At 38.4% G+C, this 16,800-nt stretch overlaps 1 protein-coding gene across 4 annotated transcripts in view; it reads left to right on the plus strand.

Moving 5' to 3' along the window:
• Positions 1 to 14,989, plus strand: part of ATP10B (ATPase phospholipid transporting 10B (putative)) — a 205,594-nt gene extending 190,605 nt beyond the window's left edge. For 3 of the 4 annotated variants that reach the window (XM_061354086.1, XM_061354088.1, XM_061354087.1), the window contains 9 exons: positions 843 to 1,027; positions 4,171 to 4,483; positions 5,671 to 5,747; positions 6,297 to 6,422; positions 7,785 to 7,985; positions 8,987 to 9,067; positions 9,180 to 9,284; positions 9,513 to 9,700; positions 12,683 to 14,989. In XM_061354086.1, the coding sequence (XP_061210070.1) occupies positions 843 to 1,027; positions 4,171 to 4,483; positions 5,671 to 5,747; positions 6,297 to 6,422; positions 7,785 to 7,985; positions 8,987 to 9,067; positions 9,180 to 9,284; positions 9,513 to 9,700; positions 12,683 to 13,190 (1,784 nt within the window). In that variant the 3' untranslated portion in view covers positions 13,191 to 14,989. Of the gene's footprint in view, positions 1 to 842; positions 1,028 to 2,143; positions 2,317 to 4,170; positions 4,484 to 5,670; positions 5,748 to 6,296; positions 6,423 to 7,784; positions 7,986 to 8,986; positions 9,068 to 9,179; positions 9,285 to 9,512; positions 9,701 to 12,682 lie in introns of those variants that run through there. The other variant, XM_061354089.1, reaches the window with a different exon arrangement.
• The last annotated feature ends 1,811 nt before the right edge of the window (positions 14,990 to 16,800 follow it).

Below are 16,800 nucleotides of genomic sequence, written 5' to 3' on the forward strand. Positions count from 1 at the left end.
TCTTTCTGTGAATACAATCTGTGCCCATACTTCATTATCCTGAATTTCTGTGATTACAAGCTATTAGCGTTATGGCTTCTCATAATCTTTGCAGTGACTTAAAAAATTAGAGTAATAACAGTAAATGCCATAAGCAGAACCACATAAGAGGTAATGTTGATCTTATCAGAATCTGTTAACCTTTGCCAAATCTTAAAGATCTTGTGTGCTTTCATTCTTAATTTCACAAGTGGGGTTTTTTTTAGCTTAAGTCAATATCCATGTATAACGTGTCAGACTTACTGCATCTTCAAACTGACCTCTAGTGGAAGAGATAAGTGAAGAAATATTGTAGCATACAGACGGTGACTTGTTATCAGGATGAGTGCTTTCATCTGCTTCTAAGTTTGTGCATTTTCAAAAAGAAAACTTATTGTTCCAGTGCTTCTCCCTTTGATGGGTGAAGCATTTGACTTGATAATAAGGATAGCATTCATTTAAATTGTCAAAGTTCATCTTCTTCTGGTTGCTTTGATGGGACTTAATGCAGTACTTTAAAAAATAGTATGTGGTGTAATTTCTCTGCCAGTACATTGTCATTTTGGATTATTAAAAAGAAATGAAATACATTGTTCTAGCAATGAGTACAATGAAATGCCAGAACGCGGTTGCTGAAACATTCAGATATTAATCCAAATGCAGACCTTGTGCCTGTGTGCTTGTTTGCTGGACAATATCTTGGATCAGCTCTTAGTAAGTTCAGGATCACGGCTGGAAGTCAAAGACCTCTTCTTAAAAAAGAAAATGGTAACTTGATTTCCAAATGAAAGAAAACTAGTTAACTTCTTTTCCTGTCTGCCCAGGAGCAACAGGGATTGAGGATCGGTTGCAAGATGGAGTGCCAGACACTATTGCAGCTCTTCGAGAAGCCGGGATACAAATCTGGGTGCTGACAGGAGATAAACAGGAAACAGCAGTTAACATTGCATATTCGTGTAAACTCTTGAATCAGAGAGACACTGTCTTCACCATTAACACTGAAAGTAAGGTGAGTAGAGAGAGAAACACAGAATTTACTATCTTTCCCTCTCTTTGCAGCTTGACAGTGTTTTGCTTTAGACTGCATTCAACACAAAACAGACAGCCTAAAGCCTACATAGCAGCATTAGGTCAGAAACCCTTTAAATCATATGTAACAGCATGAATTGAAACACAAGACAGTTAGAGTTTTATTTAATTAAAATACAATGATCTTTCCAAATTAAAATATTCTTTTTAAAAAATAAACTGCTTGAGTCCTTAATAATGTTGATATCTGGTTTTTGATCTTGCAATGGAAATTTCAGTTACAATGATACGTTAACCCTCTGTGCTACCTGTGGGAAAACATTTGGAAAGTGATTTAGTCTGGAAAAGGTATGTGGGTGTAGTTTTAATTCAATTTAGAACTTTCTAGTTGTATGTTTCCTAATAGGATTAGGCTTAATCAGAAATTTATTAGTGAACAATTTAATCCAGTATTTTTTTGTGTAAACAGCATTTCGCCTTCTTGGAAACCTGAATATAGTGCTTTTAGGCCAGTTAAAAAATAATCATTTTCTTGACGTAGTTGTTGATGTGTACAGATACTCCCTGAATTTGCATGGGCAATAAGCAAGGCAGCAGGCAAAGCAAACATGCTCCAAAATGAGGACAACCACTTCAAGGGGCATTTGTCAGCTCCTATGACTCACTGAAATGCAGTGAAAAGTCTGTGGTGTAATCTGTGGCTGTTGTTGAAACTGTCTGAACAGAAGAGAGAAAATAAGAGTCCTAACCTTCGAAGAAGATAAATGCCATTGAGGACAGCGAGAGCACAAGCCTTTGGAAAAGCAACCTTTGCTTTTGTAGTTTATGAAGCAGGTTTGTGAATGTAGGGTACCAGGAAATCGACATTGCTTTCTGAAAGCAGAATGGCTACCACCATGCACAGCCTACCATTTCATCCCTTCAGGCGTCCTGGTGGGAGAAATGGCTTTGTAAGATGGATTTAGGGTAGAGCAAGTTCAGGCATTATGGTTAAACCAGACCCGTTGCATTTTTAAAACCTGAAAGCAAGGTCCAAAATGCCAGCTGTGATGCCCTTCTTTATTTTCTTGATAGTGACTTCTTATTTCCCTTATAGTTCTGGATGACCTGGGGTGCTCTAAGCAGTAGTCACTGCCCTTTTCCCAGTGTGTTGCTTTGTCCTTTCTATGCAGCCTACACGTGTGGCCCATACTCAGCAGTATCAGGAGTTATATGAGATGAGCCTCAACAAGGTCTTGGTTACCTCAGGTTTTTCTTCCCCACAGAAGAGGGGTTAATAACAGAAGCTTGCCTTTCTCTCTATAAAGCTATTGTGAAGATTAATTGTAGTTAAAATGCTGACTGTTTTTCTTGTGATAGACAATTGTACACAGCAGTTAGATGGCCTACTTTCTAAATGCTTTTGTCTGCAGTTAGTAGCTCTCCAAACAAGAATAAAATCCTATGCAAATGTCTGTCTCTTTTAATGTCATGGAAATAGGGAAACACGCATAGATGATACAGAATTTGGCACGGAATACATTCCTTGCTTCAATGTGTAATTTCATTTGATACGCATATCTGCTTTAACGGGAAGCAGAATGAATATATTTAGGATGGAAATTAGAAGATGGTTTCTGTCAGAGAAGTGCTGCAGGCGGGACCACCCTGGCTCCTGAAATCAGAGGCACGAGCATTTACCCATAACACCCTATATGGCCCTTGATCCAGGCTCAGATGCAAGCTGTGTGTATATGGGTGCTGGTGTGAATACAGGTAGTTCAGTGGGCACTGGAGTTGCTCCACAATAAGATTTAGTTCCCTCCCTTTCAGAATGAAGCCAAGGACACTGGTTCTGAAAGGGTCTCCCAATGGCAGCAGCAGGAAAAAACAAATAATGCATACAAAGCATTTACCTCATTAATTTAGCCAGAATTAACCCTTGCACTGGCTTCAGTGGAAAGGGAATCTCTTTACCCCCTGAGCCCATCAGCTTATTCAAATGCTGAAAAGTAAGTATCTTCCAGTAAGCAGCAACACAAGGAGGTTGTTTGGGGCATTCATTTAAAAAGCAAAGCCAAGGCAAAGCAGGAATTTCCACTGCAATTTTTGGTTTGTTCATGGAAAGATGCCGCTGCTTTGATATTTCTTTTATAGGCTTTAAGTGTGCAGGCTAGATGCAGCTTTTTATTAGATGTCAGAGGTACATTTGATTCCAGAACCTCCCACTTAAGTGTAATTTAAATCTTGCAAACATCCTACACATGTACATTATGCAACATAAAGTGAAAATAACATTTTAGAACTGAATCATCTCTCAATAAAGCTGACAGAAAAGGTAGAAAAGGGAGTGATTAGCTCCTCAGGTATTCAGTGCCATGCCATGGAAGGAGGACTTTTAGTACGAACAGGCAGCATAAATACTTTTAGATCATTCTGGCTTTTCTCTGATTGTAGTATGGCAATTTAGGAGATCTGTATGGGAGAGATAAAAGTGCTCACCTTAAATCTTTTTGCATTTGATACTAATTCAATTCCAGTTGTTTGCATCTAAAAGGGGACTTCATTCCAAAATGAGGCAGATCTGCAAAGAGGGAAAGACTTAGTCTGTGTTTGTGGCAGAGAGCTGGCAATATGAAGCTTTATTTCTGTCCCTAACAGAAATGTGCGTGTGACACTTGATTTGTGACCTAGAAAAGACCAAACTGTCAAAGCTACCAATTAATTTTGAAAATCTGAACCTCTTGTTTCTCCACCATTTTGTTTCTGGGGGAAGCAAACACTGCAATATCTCACACCTTTCATGTCAGAACTAGGTTTTGAAAATGTCCTTTAGAAAAAAGGAGTTTTTTTTAGATTTCTCAACTCTAATTCCAAATACAAATATGTCCTCTTGATGGGAAGATTATTTTCTTTTAAAGTAATTCTTTACTACAGCTAACTAGTTGATAAGATCCACAGTGTTTCACTGAAGGATCTGACTCTCAAATCCTACAAATCAGTGAGTTTCTCAATTTTCTCTAATGTTTACCTGATAGGCTTAAACCCACTGGTATGATTATACAAATATACACTTTGCAAAGTGCTGTGCTGTAAAGGGAGATGGAGATAACTATTTCTAGAACTACTTCTGTTTTCTCACAGGAAACTTGTGAATCTCTCTTGGATTTAACCTTGGAAGAGGTGAGGAAGAACTATGAGGTAGAAAAACCACGGAGGAGATTTTTTGGCATTATCCCAGCATCTTTTGCAGCCTCTGAAGCCCCAAGCCCCGAGTTTGGGCTGGTGGTTGATGGGCGGACACTGAGCGTCATCTTCCAGGGGGGCCTGGAGGAGAAGTTCCTGACACTGACAAAGCACTGCCACTCGGTGCTGTGTTGCCGTTCCACACCTCTTCAGAAGAGCATGGTGGTCAAGCTCGTCCGGAGGCAGCTTAACGTGATGACCCTGTCGATAGGTACCTCCATTCTGAATCTCAGGAAAAAGGGGGAAGCTTTTTCCTTACGAGTTATGGAAGTGTATGGAATATATTGTATGAGCTATTCTTTGTGCCTCAGATAGATACAGTGGGAAACCAGCATTTAATACTCTTTCCTGATCAAAAGACATATAAAAGTCCTTCTTCAGCTTTCACTGAACAATCCTATCTCCCATTTAAGCAAGATAAAGGCACTCCAAATTCAGAATCTCCCAGCAGTACCTTTCATGTTCACCAGTACAAATGTATGTTCACATTCCTTTGGGTGTGTAAAGCAGTCAGTAGTAGTCACTGTTTTGCCTTTTCATAAAGCTCTTTCCTGTCAGATTTCCCGAACTGATAAAAACAGAGTTATCCCAAGAGTGGTATTAAACACAGACTCTTTTGCTTTTCACATCCAAATAATGTGAAATGCTTTAAGTTTCATGCTTCACTTTTGGTAAGTGTTCCCACTAAAATGCTTACGGAACTGATTTTTATGACTTAAAACTAAAAAATATACCTCTCTGGGCCAAATAGAAAAAGAAGTGTCTGATGTATTTTCAAATTTCTTGCTTTGCTTTAAAGTTCAAAATACAGGGTTTCAGCCTTCCACTTCATTTATTGTGTTTTGCCAGCTAACCTAATTCAAAATCTTCACATTGCAGGCAACAACCATGGCTGTTCTTTCTATGGAAATTTGGTTATGTATAAAACACATTGCTGCAAGTTGAAATAAGCAGAATAACTTCTGAAACTGGCTTGTTACACTGTCTGCACCAATAAAATTTATTGTATGATTTAGAGACCTTAGTGAAGTAGGGTGCTGTAAAGCATGTTTCTGAGTGCAAGGAGTTCACTAAGCATAAACATACAAAACAATGCAGATGTAGATCGTGTCAGGGTGTCCATGCCACCACCCAGCTGGTCCCAATGTTGGGGTTAGTCCTGGTGGATCCAGATCTTCTGGAAAAGATGTTCCAATCAAGATCAGAGCCTAGAGGTCATGATTGCTTGCTGTTTGATGATGAGTTACCCTAAGTAACTCAAACTTAAGATGTGTGGCAGTATAGAATAGCCTTTGTTTATCAGCATAGCTAAGGTGTTTTTCTTCTTCTGATATAGGCATTCCGTATCAAGCACCCTTTCTTGCATCCTTATTGATCCCTTCTATCTTCCCATTCTAGGTGATGGTGCAAATGATGTAAGTATGATTCAAGCAGCTGATATTGGAATTGGGATATCTGGCCAAGAAGGCATGCAGGTATGCCTTCAATTTATTCCCTTTCCTCATTTATCAGATGGCCTCTTGCTGCTTATTAAGTTTCATAGGAGCCCTATACTCAAGTGTCATCTTAAAAATGCAAATTTTCATCATTACTGTTGTAAATTAATATGCAGTTTGCAATTAGGGGTTCAGCCAAAAGAAAGTTTTTTGAGCCAACAATTACCGTGCACAGACAAGTGTGTGTTTGTTCATAAGCCTGGAAAATTAGCAGATTCCTATCCAGCGTTAGGTCAGTATCTGGCTTCTGAATCCTCTCTGCTGTGGCATTTCCAGGTTTTTTTTATTGTCTTTCAGTGTTTTCTGCCCCAGATTCCTTCTTATGTATTCCCCTTCCTCATTTTTCCAAGATAGACAGTTCTGCAGAGATAGAAAGTTCCAACTATTTTCTCAAGGGTTTGGTTTATTGGGTTTGGGTTTTTTTCTACAACAGTCAATAGCAGGAAATCATTTCCTCATCCATGTTCATTATGTTGATAGGGAAAAAACATATTGTAAATTAACTTCTGTTTTTTTTTTTTACCGAAGGCAGTCATGGCTAGCGACTTTGCAATATCGCGATTTAAGCATCTCAAAAAACTGCTTCTTGTCCATGGACATTGGTGTTATGCTCGCCTGGCAAAGATGGTGATTTACTTTTTCTACAAAAATGTGGTAAGACTCTTCAGACTCTGGAAATTTCCATCCTAGCAAAGATTAAGTCCAGGGCTGGGATTTTTTGGGTGGTTGGTTCGGTTTTTTGCAGGTTATACTCTCCTACATTTTATGAAGCTAGACTTCCTGTTTCTTCAGTTTTCAAGTTTATAACATGCTACCTCCTTCTTAGTAGCTAAGTAGCTAAAGCACTGAGGAAAATATGGGTTCTGAATATATTTTGAAACAGCATTATTCCAGAGGGAAAAGGACTCAAGGCTTAGTAACTTTTATAGGTAGTTCAAGAAACTTTATTAATAATACCCATGAGCCTCAAAATAAAATTTGCATAAGGAAGAGCAGATTATTAGTGCCAGAATACATAAGATGACATTGCACTAAGAATTGTTTGCCTGTGAAACCTCTGAATTTCAGCATTTAATTTGATAGGAACCACTTGCAAGTAATGATGTGGTCATATCTGGCATTTTTATTAAAAATTTAATGTATATGCAAATGAGCTGTGCATTGAAGAATAATGTAAAGTGGAAAAACCTGATAGTAATAGAGTTTCTACAAGACTATGCAAACAAGTCCATTTGACATGAAATACACTCTGAGCATGAAAGACTATTTATTTAGAATTCAAAGTATCTGGGTTGGGGTTTTTTTTATATATAAGTTTGAATAAAGATTGCTTCTTATCACTGTTAACATTTATAATGAAAATAGAAACTTCTTTTTTCTTGATTGGGCATCCTTTTAGAGTTCAAAAGATAGTAATTTTCAATGCAAAATAGCTCTCCAGACTAGGGTGCTGCTCTTCTATTATCTCCCCAGTACCATCAAGGCACTGGAGACCTTTGATTCTGCATGGACAACCAGTTTGCAAAAGGATTTAAAAATCTGGTGCTCAGAGCTGTGAACAGGTTGCTTAATTATTCTCTGATATGTTCTTAAAGAAACCTAATGGCTTTTAAAAAGCTGCATCACAGTGGATCAGTGTGAAGACCATCCTTAGGATATACTACTTTATGAAATGAAGTGCAGAGCTGTCTCCTGATGGTACCTTTAACCAAAATAACATATTCTTGGGAGACTCTGTTAACAACCAGTGTACTACATAAACCTCATAGGTGGAACTATGACAGACAGATCATCTATGCATTACAAATTAAAGTCCAGATCAGCTGTAACAGCTAGGAACAGTGTAGGGAAAAGAAGTGGATGTAAAAGAGGCCCCAGAAAAGGTGCAGCTTCAAACCTCCCACAACCTAGAGAAATGAATTCATATCAGCCTGAAGGATGTGCTTCTGCTTGTGTGGGGAATCACAGTTCGGCTTGTAAGAGTTTGTATTTGTGTTTGTATCTGCTTCTGCACAGAGCTATGTCAACCTGCTCTTCTGGTACCAGTTCTTCTGTGGGTTCTCAGGCAGCACAATGATAGATTACTGGCAGATGATTTTTTTCAATCTCTTCTTCACCTCGATGCCCCCTCTTCTCTTTGGAGTCCTGGATAGAGATGTTTCTGCAGAAACACTTCTAGGTTTGCCAGAGTTGTATAAGAATGGACAAAATTCAGAGGTATGTCTTGATTGCTGAAGTAACTGCTTGATAAGCCAGAGGACTGCAGGTGTCTTGGTTTTGTGAGAAGCGAATTATAGATTCATTTGGAACCAAATTATCCATTTATGGTTTCTAGTTTATTGATGCTCACTAAAAGAAGGTATAAATGTAACTGTCAGAAGAACTGGTAAGGAACATATGATTGAAGTTGCTTCCTGGAAGTGAGGCTGGGTGCTTGTTCCATAGTTGGAAAATGTAAATGGGAAGGTTTATTCTGTCATGAAATATACAGAGCAATCCAGTTTGGTACCAGCGCACTGCGTTATAATAAGTGATGTCCTAGTGAATCAGCCCTGTGTTTGGTGTTTGTGATCTGAAGAAGAGATGATGGAGCAAATATGTGCGTGTGTGTATATATAGGTACACACTATATTGATGGAAAATTTCTCAGTAAAGGCATAAGGAGAAAACAGGATAAGAAATGTTACAAATTAGGGTAAAATAGTTTAGCTGGTCCATGATTAAACTCTGCTCACTCCAAAGACGTACCCCACTCCACAGGAGCTGTGGTCACACAGGTCACTAGATAAGTACAAATATGCCAACTAATCAAGTTAAAACGCCACAAAATAGATGTTTCGGTAGAAAGAACCTTAACAGAAAGGAAATCTGACCGATTCTATAGCTGCAGTAAGAGCTTTGTTTGAAAGATGTTTGAAGAATGGGGTCCTCTGGGGAGGTGGGGGGCATTCATGACATAAGACCTTTAGTTGACTGGCTAATCTTCCTAAGGTCTGTCTTTAGTCAAGGTCTGTCTTCAGTTAACACAGCAAAAATTCATTTTCACAGATAAGTGTTCAGTCTAAATCAGCTGCTCAGGAGCCATTTACTCATGAAGAGAGACCAGTTATCCAGAATCAGTAGTATAAAAAGAAGAAAAACAGGCAGCAATTATGTCTTCAGAACAGCCTAGAGATGTGTTTCCCATCATAATGACTCTTATCTATAAATTCCTACAGATATACAACCTATCAACTTTTATTATTACAATGTTGGATGCCTTCTATCAGAGCCTCATTTGCTTCTTTGTCCCTTACTTGGTAAGTATCAGGGTCATTAATATTCTCATTTTCCTGTTCTCCTTATAAAAACCCAGATAAATTCACTTCTGAATTTTCAAGGTTCATCACAGTCTATCTGCCTTTTTTCTAGACCTATGAGGACTCTGACATAGACGTGTTTTCCTTTGGAAACCCTACGAATACCATCTCCCTCCTGACCATTCTCTTGCACCAGGCTCTAGAAATGAAAACATGGGTACGTGTTTGACCTGTCCTGTTCATTTTTACTGTTTTTCTATTGTGAACACAGCATACTGTATAGACACTGTGTTTTAGAGCCATCTGCTTGAATTTCGGGTCAGAAAAAGTAGGTAGCATATGCACTATTGGATATGTTCTTTCTAATCTGACTTTATATCCTCCTGTATTATACCCAGAGTCAGTGTCACAAGCATCACTGTCATTTTGCACATTCTGCTTGCAGACCCTGTTCCACTTGGTAACGATGATTGGCAGTGTGGCATTTTACCTGGTCTTCTCTCTGATCTACAATGCCTCCTGTGTGCTCTGCAACCCTCCTACCAATCCCTACTGGATTATGGAGAAACAGCTTTCAGACCCCACCTTCTATTTGCTGTGTCTTATTACCCCTGTCATCGCACTCTTGCCAAGGTTTGAATGATGCACTGCTTTCCTATTTTCATTTTGTGAAGTTGTAGGCATTTGAGTGAAATAACAGTAACGCTGTGTTATAGATATGTGATATGTTGGGCACATGTGTTACACAGGGACAAATGGGAAGTGTGGAAGTCAGATTCCCGGGTTCAACTTTCCAGTTCATGAACCATCAATTTATTCAGTTATACAGCCCTAGGCAGTCACTTTATATCTATTGCTTTTGTTTTCCCACCAGGAAAACCTTTCTTTCTGGGGTGCTTAACAAAGTTTACCAGTACAAATCTGTTATGTAATTGTTCCTTACCATAAACACAATGTTGTTGAGCTGGTTAAAACTAGAAAGAGAGACTTTGAAATAGTCCTATATGCTTTGAAAGTTACAGAATGTATTCTGTTTAAGTGCATTATAGTCTACTATATAGTGCATTATATAGTGCATTATTAGACCAAATTAAAAAAAAAAAATGTTTATATATTAAATAATTTTCTGCATCCAGAATTTTAGCTTTACTCTGTGTGACAAATCAGGTAGGTTAAAGATAGCTTTAACTGAAGCTGAATACTATTTGGAGAGGGATAGTTATTTTGATAGGTTGCTGACAAAGATTGCTTGAAAAACACAGCAATTCTGTTCCTATATATGTATGTGGTAAACATACTGCTTTTAATACTTAATACCGTAATCAGTCTTTAAGCAGATATGCTTTTTCTGAGTTTCACTACTTATTTAAAATCTGTATTTGTCCTTGGACAGTGACAAAAATGGTTGGTTTCACTGTCTTGATAGTGTCCTTCTCATCCTAATTGTCATGTAGTGCAGCACACTAAAACAGGAAAATATTTTTAGTGTCTGATTCTGCAAGTGCTTTAAGGCATTAGAATCTGAGCCTTAATTTTGTCTGAACAGGAACCTTTCAAGACAGGTAATATTTTTCTTCAAATTATTACTTCCCCATTTCAGTTGAGATGCTCTTATGTTACATTATATAACTTCAGGTCAGGATAAACAACACATAGTTCAGTAAGGTCTCATGTCTTCTGGGAAGGACATTCTTTCCCAGTCTGTTCTGCCCCTGTGTGATTTTTGTTTTCCTATCAGCCCTCATTCAGTGTCATTTTATACCCTGAACTTTCTACTGAGAGCTACATAAAACATGTGATTGGAGAGCTTCTATCTCCATCTTGGGAATTCAGCAAGTTTAAGATTGCTGCTGCCTCAGCAGGATACTGAGCTTAAAGATTTGTATCTTCCTATCTTCAAAGTTGGAGAACTACAGTTCCTTCATGTAGGTACCCCAGATTATTTTCTGCAGAGTCCTCCAGTTCACAGAATACCTACCCCCCTGTTTCTGCTATAATTTCGCTGTCTCAATATATCACAGCAGTGGTGAAACCACCCTTTGTTAAAGTGCAGTTAAGTTCACTTTGTTCATCTCACCACACTGCCAGCTCCCTGTCTCCTTCAGAAACCTTGGAGCCTTGAGATTCTGGTTTCTTTCTAAGTTTCTAAGACATTTTGTTAAAATCCTTGCTCTCCTTGGCTCTCCATTTTGCTGTTGCATTCTGTGCTAGCTGACACTTCTGAGACAGTGCAAGCGCCCCATGGGAACTTGCCTGTGCCCTCACTGCACACAGGTTTTTCCTGGAGCACTTTGCAGTGCATCCTCCATGCATCCGCATCTCAAAACTGCCTCTGAACTTTATTTTGGGACACAAACTGCACTGTGCTAGGTACTAAAGCCCAAGTCTGAGAAGAAAGGGATCTGAATATCATGTTCATTCATTGGCAAGGGAAGGTACTGTGTCTGGAGAATTTCAACATATGAACCAAATCTACTCCAGCTATGGAAGGCAGGCTGTTGGTCTGCCAGGAAGCACTGCAAAGGCCTAACAGGTAACTGGGTCTCACAGTCTGCAGGGCTGTGGGAAGGGCAGAAGCAAATGAAAGCAGTTCATGGGATGAAATACACAGTTCTCCTTCCCTTCTCTGTCTTCCTGTCTGGTCCACCTGCAGTTTGCAGAGAACATAGGACAGCTTGAGGGGAGAGAGGACAATATGATCTACACCAGATCTGCACAGCCAGACCTGGTCTCTCTGTGGCTGTGCTCTTAGCTGCCCAACTCTAATTAGAAACTGAACAATTCCCAGTCCTGAGATGCTATGGGATTAACCAGCCTGAGCCCAGGCACACCAGATATATGTTTATCCACTCCTACTTATGCAGATAGGCCTGAGAAACCCATTGCCTTAAAAGACCTTTCTGTATTTTGTTTGGCTTGTTAGGTTTTTTTAATCTTGTTATACTTATTTATGCATGCATTTAGCAGCAGGATGTGAGGACAGCAGCTTTCTTAACGCAATTTCAAAGAGTCCCCATGTTTGTTTTAAAATGCATATCGAGGCCATCCATGTAAAGGTCAAATCCTATTAAAAAGATGCTTTGAAAGAGACTTTGGTTTTCAGACAAAACTGACACAACATGGAGAGAGGCTGTGTGCTTTCTCACTGCTCACAATTTATGCTTATATAAGTTCTCTGTTCTGCAGAGGGGAGGTAGGACACTTTCTGGTTTTTACTGCCTCCTGAGCAAATACATAAGCCAAGGTTTTTAAATTTCTGGGTTCATGATATATGTCAAATCAAGATCCCTTCTTTAGCCTTTTTTAGCAGTATAAATATAACTCCACCTCTTCAAATACTGCATCTCTTGGTAAGTTTCTGTGCATCATTCTTACAGTGTTCATTAATCAGCTGGTTCTATTATAATTTATTTAGTATTTATATATATGTAGTTGACTTGACAGGTCAAGTTAGGTGTATACTTATATGTTGCATTAAGATCCAGGAGTCAACCCAGGTATAAGGTGTTTACTAGATGCCTGTAGAGAAAATTAGCAACCGGATCCATGTTCTGTGATGCAGATTGTGGAAGGAACCTTCTAGTAAAATAATCCATTCTTTTCCTGTCTCATCAGGTTCTTTATTTTTGCTCTGCGAGGAACCATCGGAACACCTCTGATTCTGAAAGCACAGCAACTAGATAAACTTCCTAAAGGGCAACAGGATCTTGAGATCCAGAAATTGAGATCAAGAAAACAACCTACTTCTGGTGCACCTGTAACATCACCTACATCTAATGATGATCTTGACCAAAACATCAGCCACTTATGTGTGTCACCATTTTTACATCCAGCAGCAACAGCGGTGTCTCACAGGGACACAGAAAGTCAGAGACTTTCAACCTCCGAAGTGCATCATCTCAGGAAACAAGCTCCTGAAGAAGGCTACTATTTCTTTAATAGGTGGGCAGAGGAAGAATCTACTGCCACAGACCCTTCAGCAGGACCTTTTTCTGGCCATTGCCCCCTTGTACCCAGCAGGATAACAACTCCTGGACAGGACAGTGGCAAACTGACTAAAGGTAATGAGAACAGTTTTAACCATGGAAGTCATCGGCGATCTGTTAGTGCAGTGACACTGTGAAGAAGCATTCAGAAATGGGATATACAGTCCACGTGGAGAAGGATACTATAAGAAAAATAAAAAGTCTATTTATACTTAACCATGATGCTCGCTACAAAAGGAGAAAGACATGAGGAGTAGTGCAATAACATCTCTAATATGTGACTTTTCCTAAGCGTGCATGTAGTTTGTCATTACATGACCTCTTGATCTTCCTGGTTTTGTCTCATTAGAGGAATGTTAAATGAGCATCACACAGTTTCTAAGAAATGCACAATTACTTTATTTCATCAAGGGATATTTTTCTTTTACAGTAATTGGGAGTAATTGTACTAGTAATGTTTCAATGTTATTATGCTATTGAGGTAATAGAAAGAGAATCCATTCTATATTAAGTCTTAGAGCAACACATCCCACTCTAGCTTTTACTATCAAAGTTTTAAAAAGACCTTATTAACTTAAAAGTTACAGTTCTGCCTGGAAAATATGTTACCGCTTGACACTAAAGGTATTTGCAGAATAGCAGCATTGGAAAGAGATGACAGAATGTTCCAGGTTTTAATATATGGAATTCATCAGTATAACAATATCAAGTTTATAGTCTGTTTCCCTGAACAGTAAGCTCACTATTTTTATGCAGCCAGTGTTTTGACCCGATACTGTTAAGAAAAGAACAAATGAATTTATGAAGTAGAAAAATGCAAATACTGAACTACAAGAACTGAGAGAATAACTCAGGGATAAGTGGAGTCTACTTCATATCTACAGAAGGAGATAGATATAACAAGTCAAATTCAAGGATATGTGTTCTAGAATTCTAAAGCTGTCCATCCTTTTTCATCTAGAAATTCAGTTTCTTCCTTACATTCTCTATATTATTATGTAGTGTTGCTGCATTCAACCAAGTATAAATTGTGTTCCTCCCCACAGTTGGTTACATTTAGTAGTTGATTGAGATCTCAATAATGAAGATTTTGACAAGCAATATATGAAGGTCACTAATCACATTGCAATAAGTAAATAGTGTATCATGACCAAAATATGCATAATACATTCATCCCTTTCAGTATCTCAGAGCAGCAAGATGGAGAGGGGAAGAAAATGTCACCATCATCACTAAGTATTGCAATGCAATGAAAGGTGACTGGTATTTCTTATAGAAATGTTGACTGCTAAGACCATTTCCCAAGTTTTTCTTCACAATGTGGGGTGAAATCTGAACTTTTTAAAATTCAAGGCAACTGTGCTTTTGTGAATCTACTGCTGCTTCTGACTTAAGTAGGTTTTAAGCCTTTTTTTTATACATGCCATATTAATTTGGCCATTTACTATCACAATGTGTGATCTGTTTCATAACCTTATATTTAGAAAATACTAATTTAACTTCTGTGTGTTATAATAATTACTGTAACTAAAGTCTTCAAGATGTTACTTTAAAGCAACTCGGGCAAAATTGTGTAGCATATCTGCCACTGGGATTTCTGATAGTGAGAGCAAGAGCATACATACAGCTGTAATTGCTAAAGTATTAACTGTCAGCTATAAAACAATTCAGAAAGAGATTTTTTGCATGATATACTAAATGAAGGGAATTAGGCATAGCCGAGATTATTGTTAATGGAGTGTGAGATTGCCCAAAAGTTTGCTCACTAGCTGGGAATGGACCTTGGGTGACAAGACTTAAGATGAAACCTTCACGATTCACAGCCATGTTCTTACAATAAATGGTCCATTTCCTTTGAGCTTAAGATGCCATTTTCTTATGCATTTTATTACAAAATGTGAAGTGTTTTTATAATAATAAATGTAATATGGTCATGGTTTGGTGTGTTGTTGAGAGGACAAAAACAGAGGCAGAAGAGTGGTTTTCTTATGTCACACGAGTGGCAAACTCACGTTTTCAGAGGTCGCTCCTCTGTTTAGTAGACGATGCTACAGGAATGCTTATCACAAAAACTAGATAATAAATTTATCTGAATGCACGAAGGGACTTAGTGTATATGGGAAAGGGATGGACAGGTTATGCTTGAGCAAATGTAGAAGACCTGTAGACATTCCTGAATTCAAAGCACCAATTAGTTCCATGTTTTCTCATCACAGATTCTGCAAAAGAGTTCTACCATGCATTTTGCCCTGACATCTGGGCTTAGGTTCAGGAATGGCATATAGCTAAAGAAGGGCCCTTTAAGAAGGGGAATGAAGGAAGGACTGCTTATGATCTACAAAATCACCCTTAAAATCTCTATGGTGATGGAGGCCTCACTATGTTAAGGGATAAAATAAGTGAAAGTCCATAAGTCGCCTCCAGACTGTGACCAAAAATAGTTATTTCAGTTAAAGGAAAGAATCCAGATTTGAATGGCTGCCTTAAGTAATTCTACAGCCAGACCTACAGTCTGTTAATTCTGTTGTGGAAGATGATAACGAAACAGTTCAATAGATTCATTTTCTTGAAGATTTTGCAGCATAGAGGAAAAGCATTCCTGATCCTCGAGGCAAGAGAAAAGCTGAAACAACCAGAAAAAAAAAAAGGCAGCATCAGGCATCCCAGCTGACTCCACAGCTTTACAAATTTCTCCCCTGATACACTACCTCCTGGGTGACAGTGCTACCATCCCTCCTCCAAAGCAGATGCTGACATAGTTCAGGACCTATATTCACTCCTAATCAGTGTGATCTTTCCTGTACTCTTGGGTAAGCAGTAATCATGAGCTATTTCATGTTAAAAAGATGGTGAACAGGCACTTCCCTTTGATCATGAGCTGAAACCCCTTTGGGAAGTAGGATCTAGAGCTAAAAAACATGATTTTTTTTTTTCCAATGAAAGTAAGCCTACAGTAAGAAAGCAAAACCTCCAAAGAATTTATATACAAGAGGGGAAGTGTATTTACTAAATGGGTTATTTAGACCTAACTGGAATTCCAAACTAGCTTTTTTTTAATTATTTCAATATCTATTTAATAATACTGTCAAGATACATGTTCCATTAGTTCTAATGGGAATGAATGCTTCACAACAGAACAGGAGTTTCACTTTTTAATATATCCTCTGGTGATATTCAATATTTCATGTACTTGGACTATAAAACACTAAAATTAATGTGTTTTTATGGAATTATTGCATACTCTTTTTGTTTGGTTTATGATATTATTATAATAAGAATACTGTATATGCAACAGTGCTTTGAGCTATAGAGTTATACCCTATGCGGCAAACTGAAGGTGGCATCTTATATAGAGGTGAACTGGAGCTGGCTTACCAGGTCTAATGGCTGACTAACAGATGCAGTGACAGGCTGCTTGCAACGGTCAGTGAAGAGCCATCCATCGTGTTCTCAAGAGAAGTAAGTTCAGGTTTTCGTAATACAAGGTGCAGGAAACTTATACCCATGTCTACACTTTGTGTCTTAGCACAGCAAGTTGGAGATGTGGTCTTTGAAAGTTACAGTTGATTATCTGCTTGATATCAGTAACAGCTGTTCAGTCTAAAATCCAGAATTTTTCAGGTGGGGTAAAGGGAAGAATCCAGTTTGTTCTTTTTTCTTCTGTCTCTCAGAAATACAAACGCAGGTTTTAATTTATGTAGAGATAGGTTTGCATTGTGCTCTAGCTCAGAAACCACTTTTCCCAAG

Source organism: Neopsephotus bourkii, unplaced genomic scaffold, assembly GCF_033783945.1.
Source record: "Neopsephotus bourkii isolate Nb327-2 ecotype Australia unplaced genomic scaffold, CSIRO-AGI_Nbou_v1 NB_716, whole genome shotgun sequence".
NCBI classification, from domain to species: Eukaryota; Metazoa; Chordata; class Aves; order Psittaciformes; family Psittacidae; genus Neopsephotus; species Neopsephotus bourkii.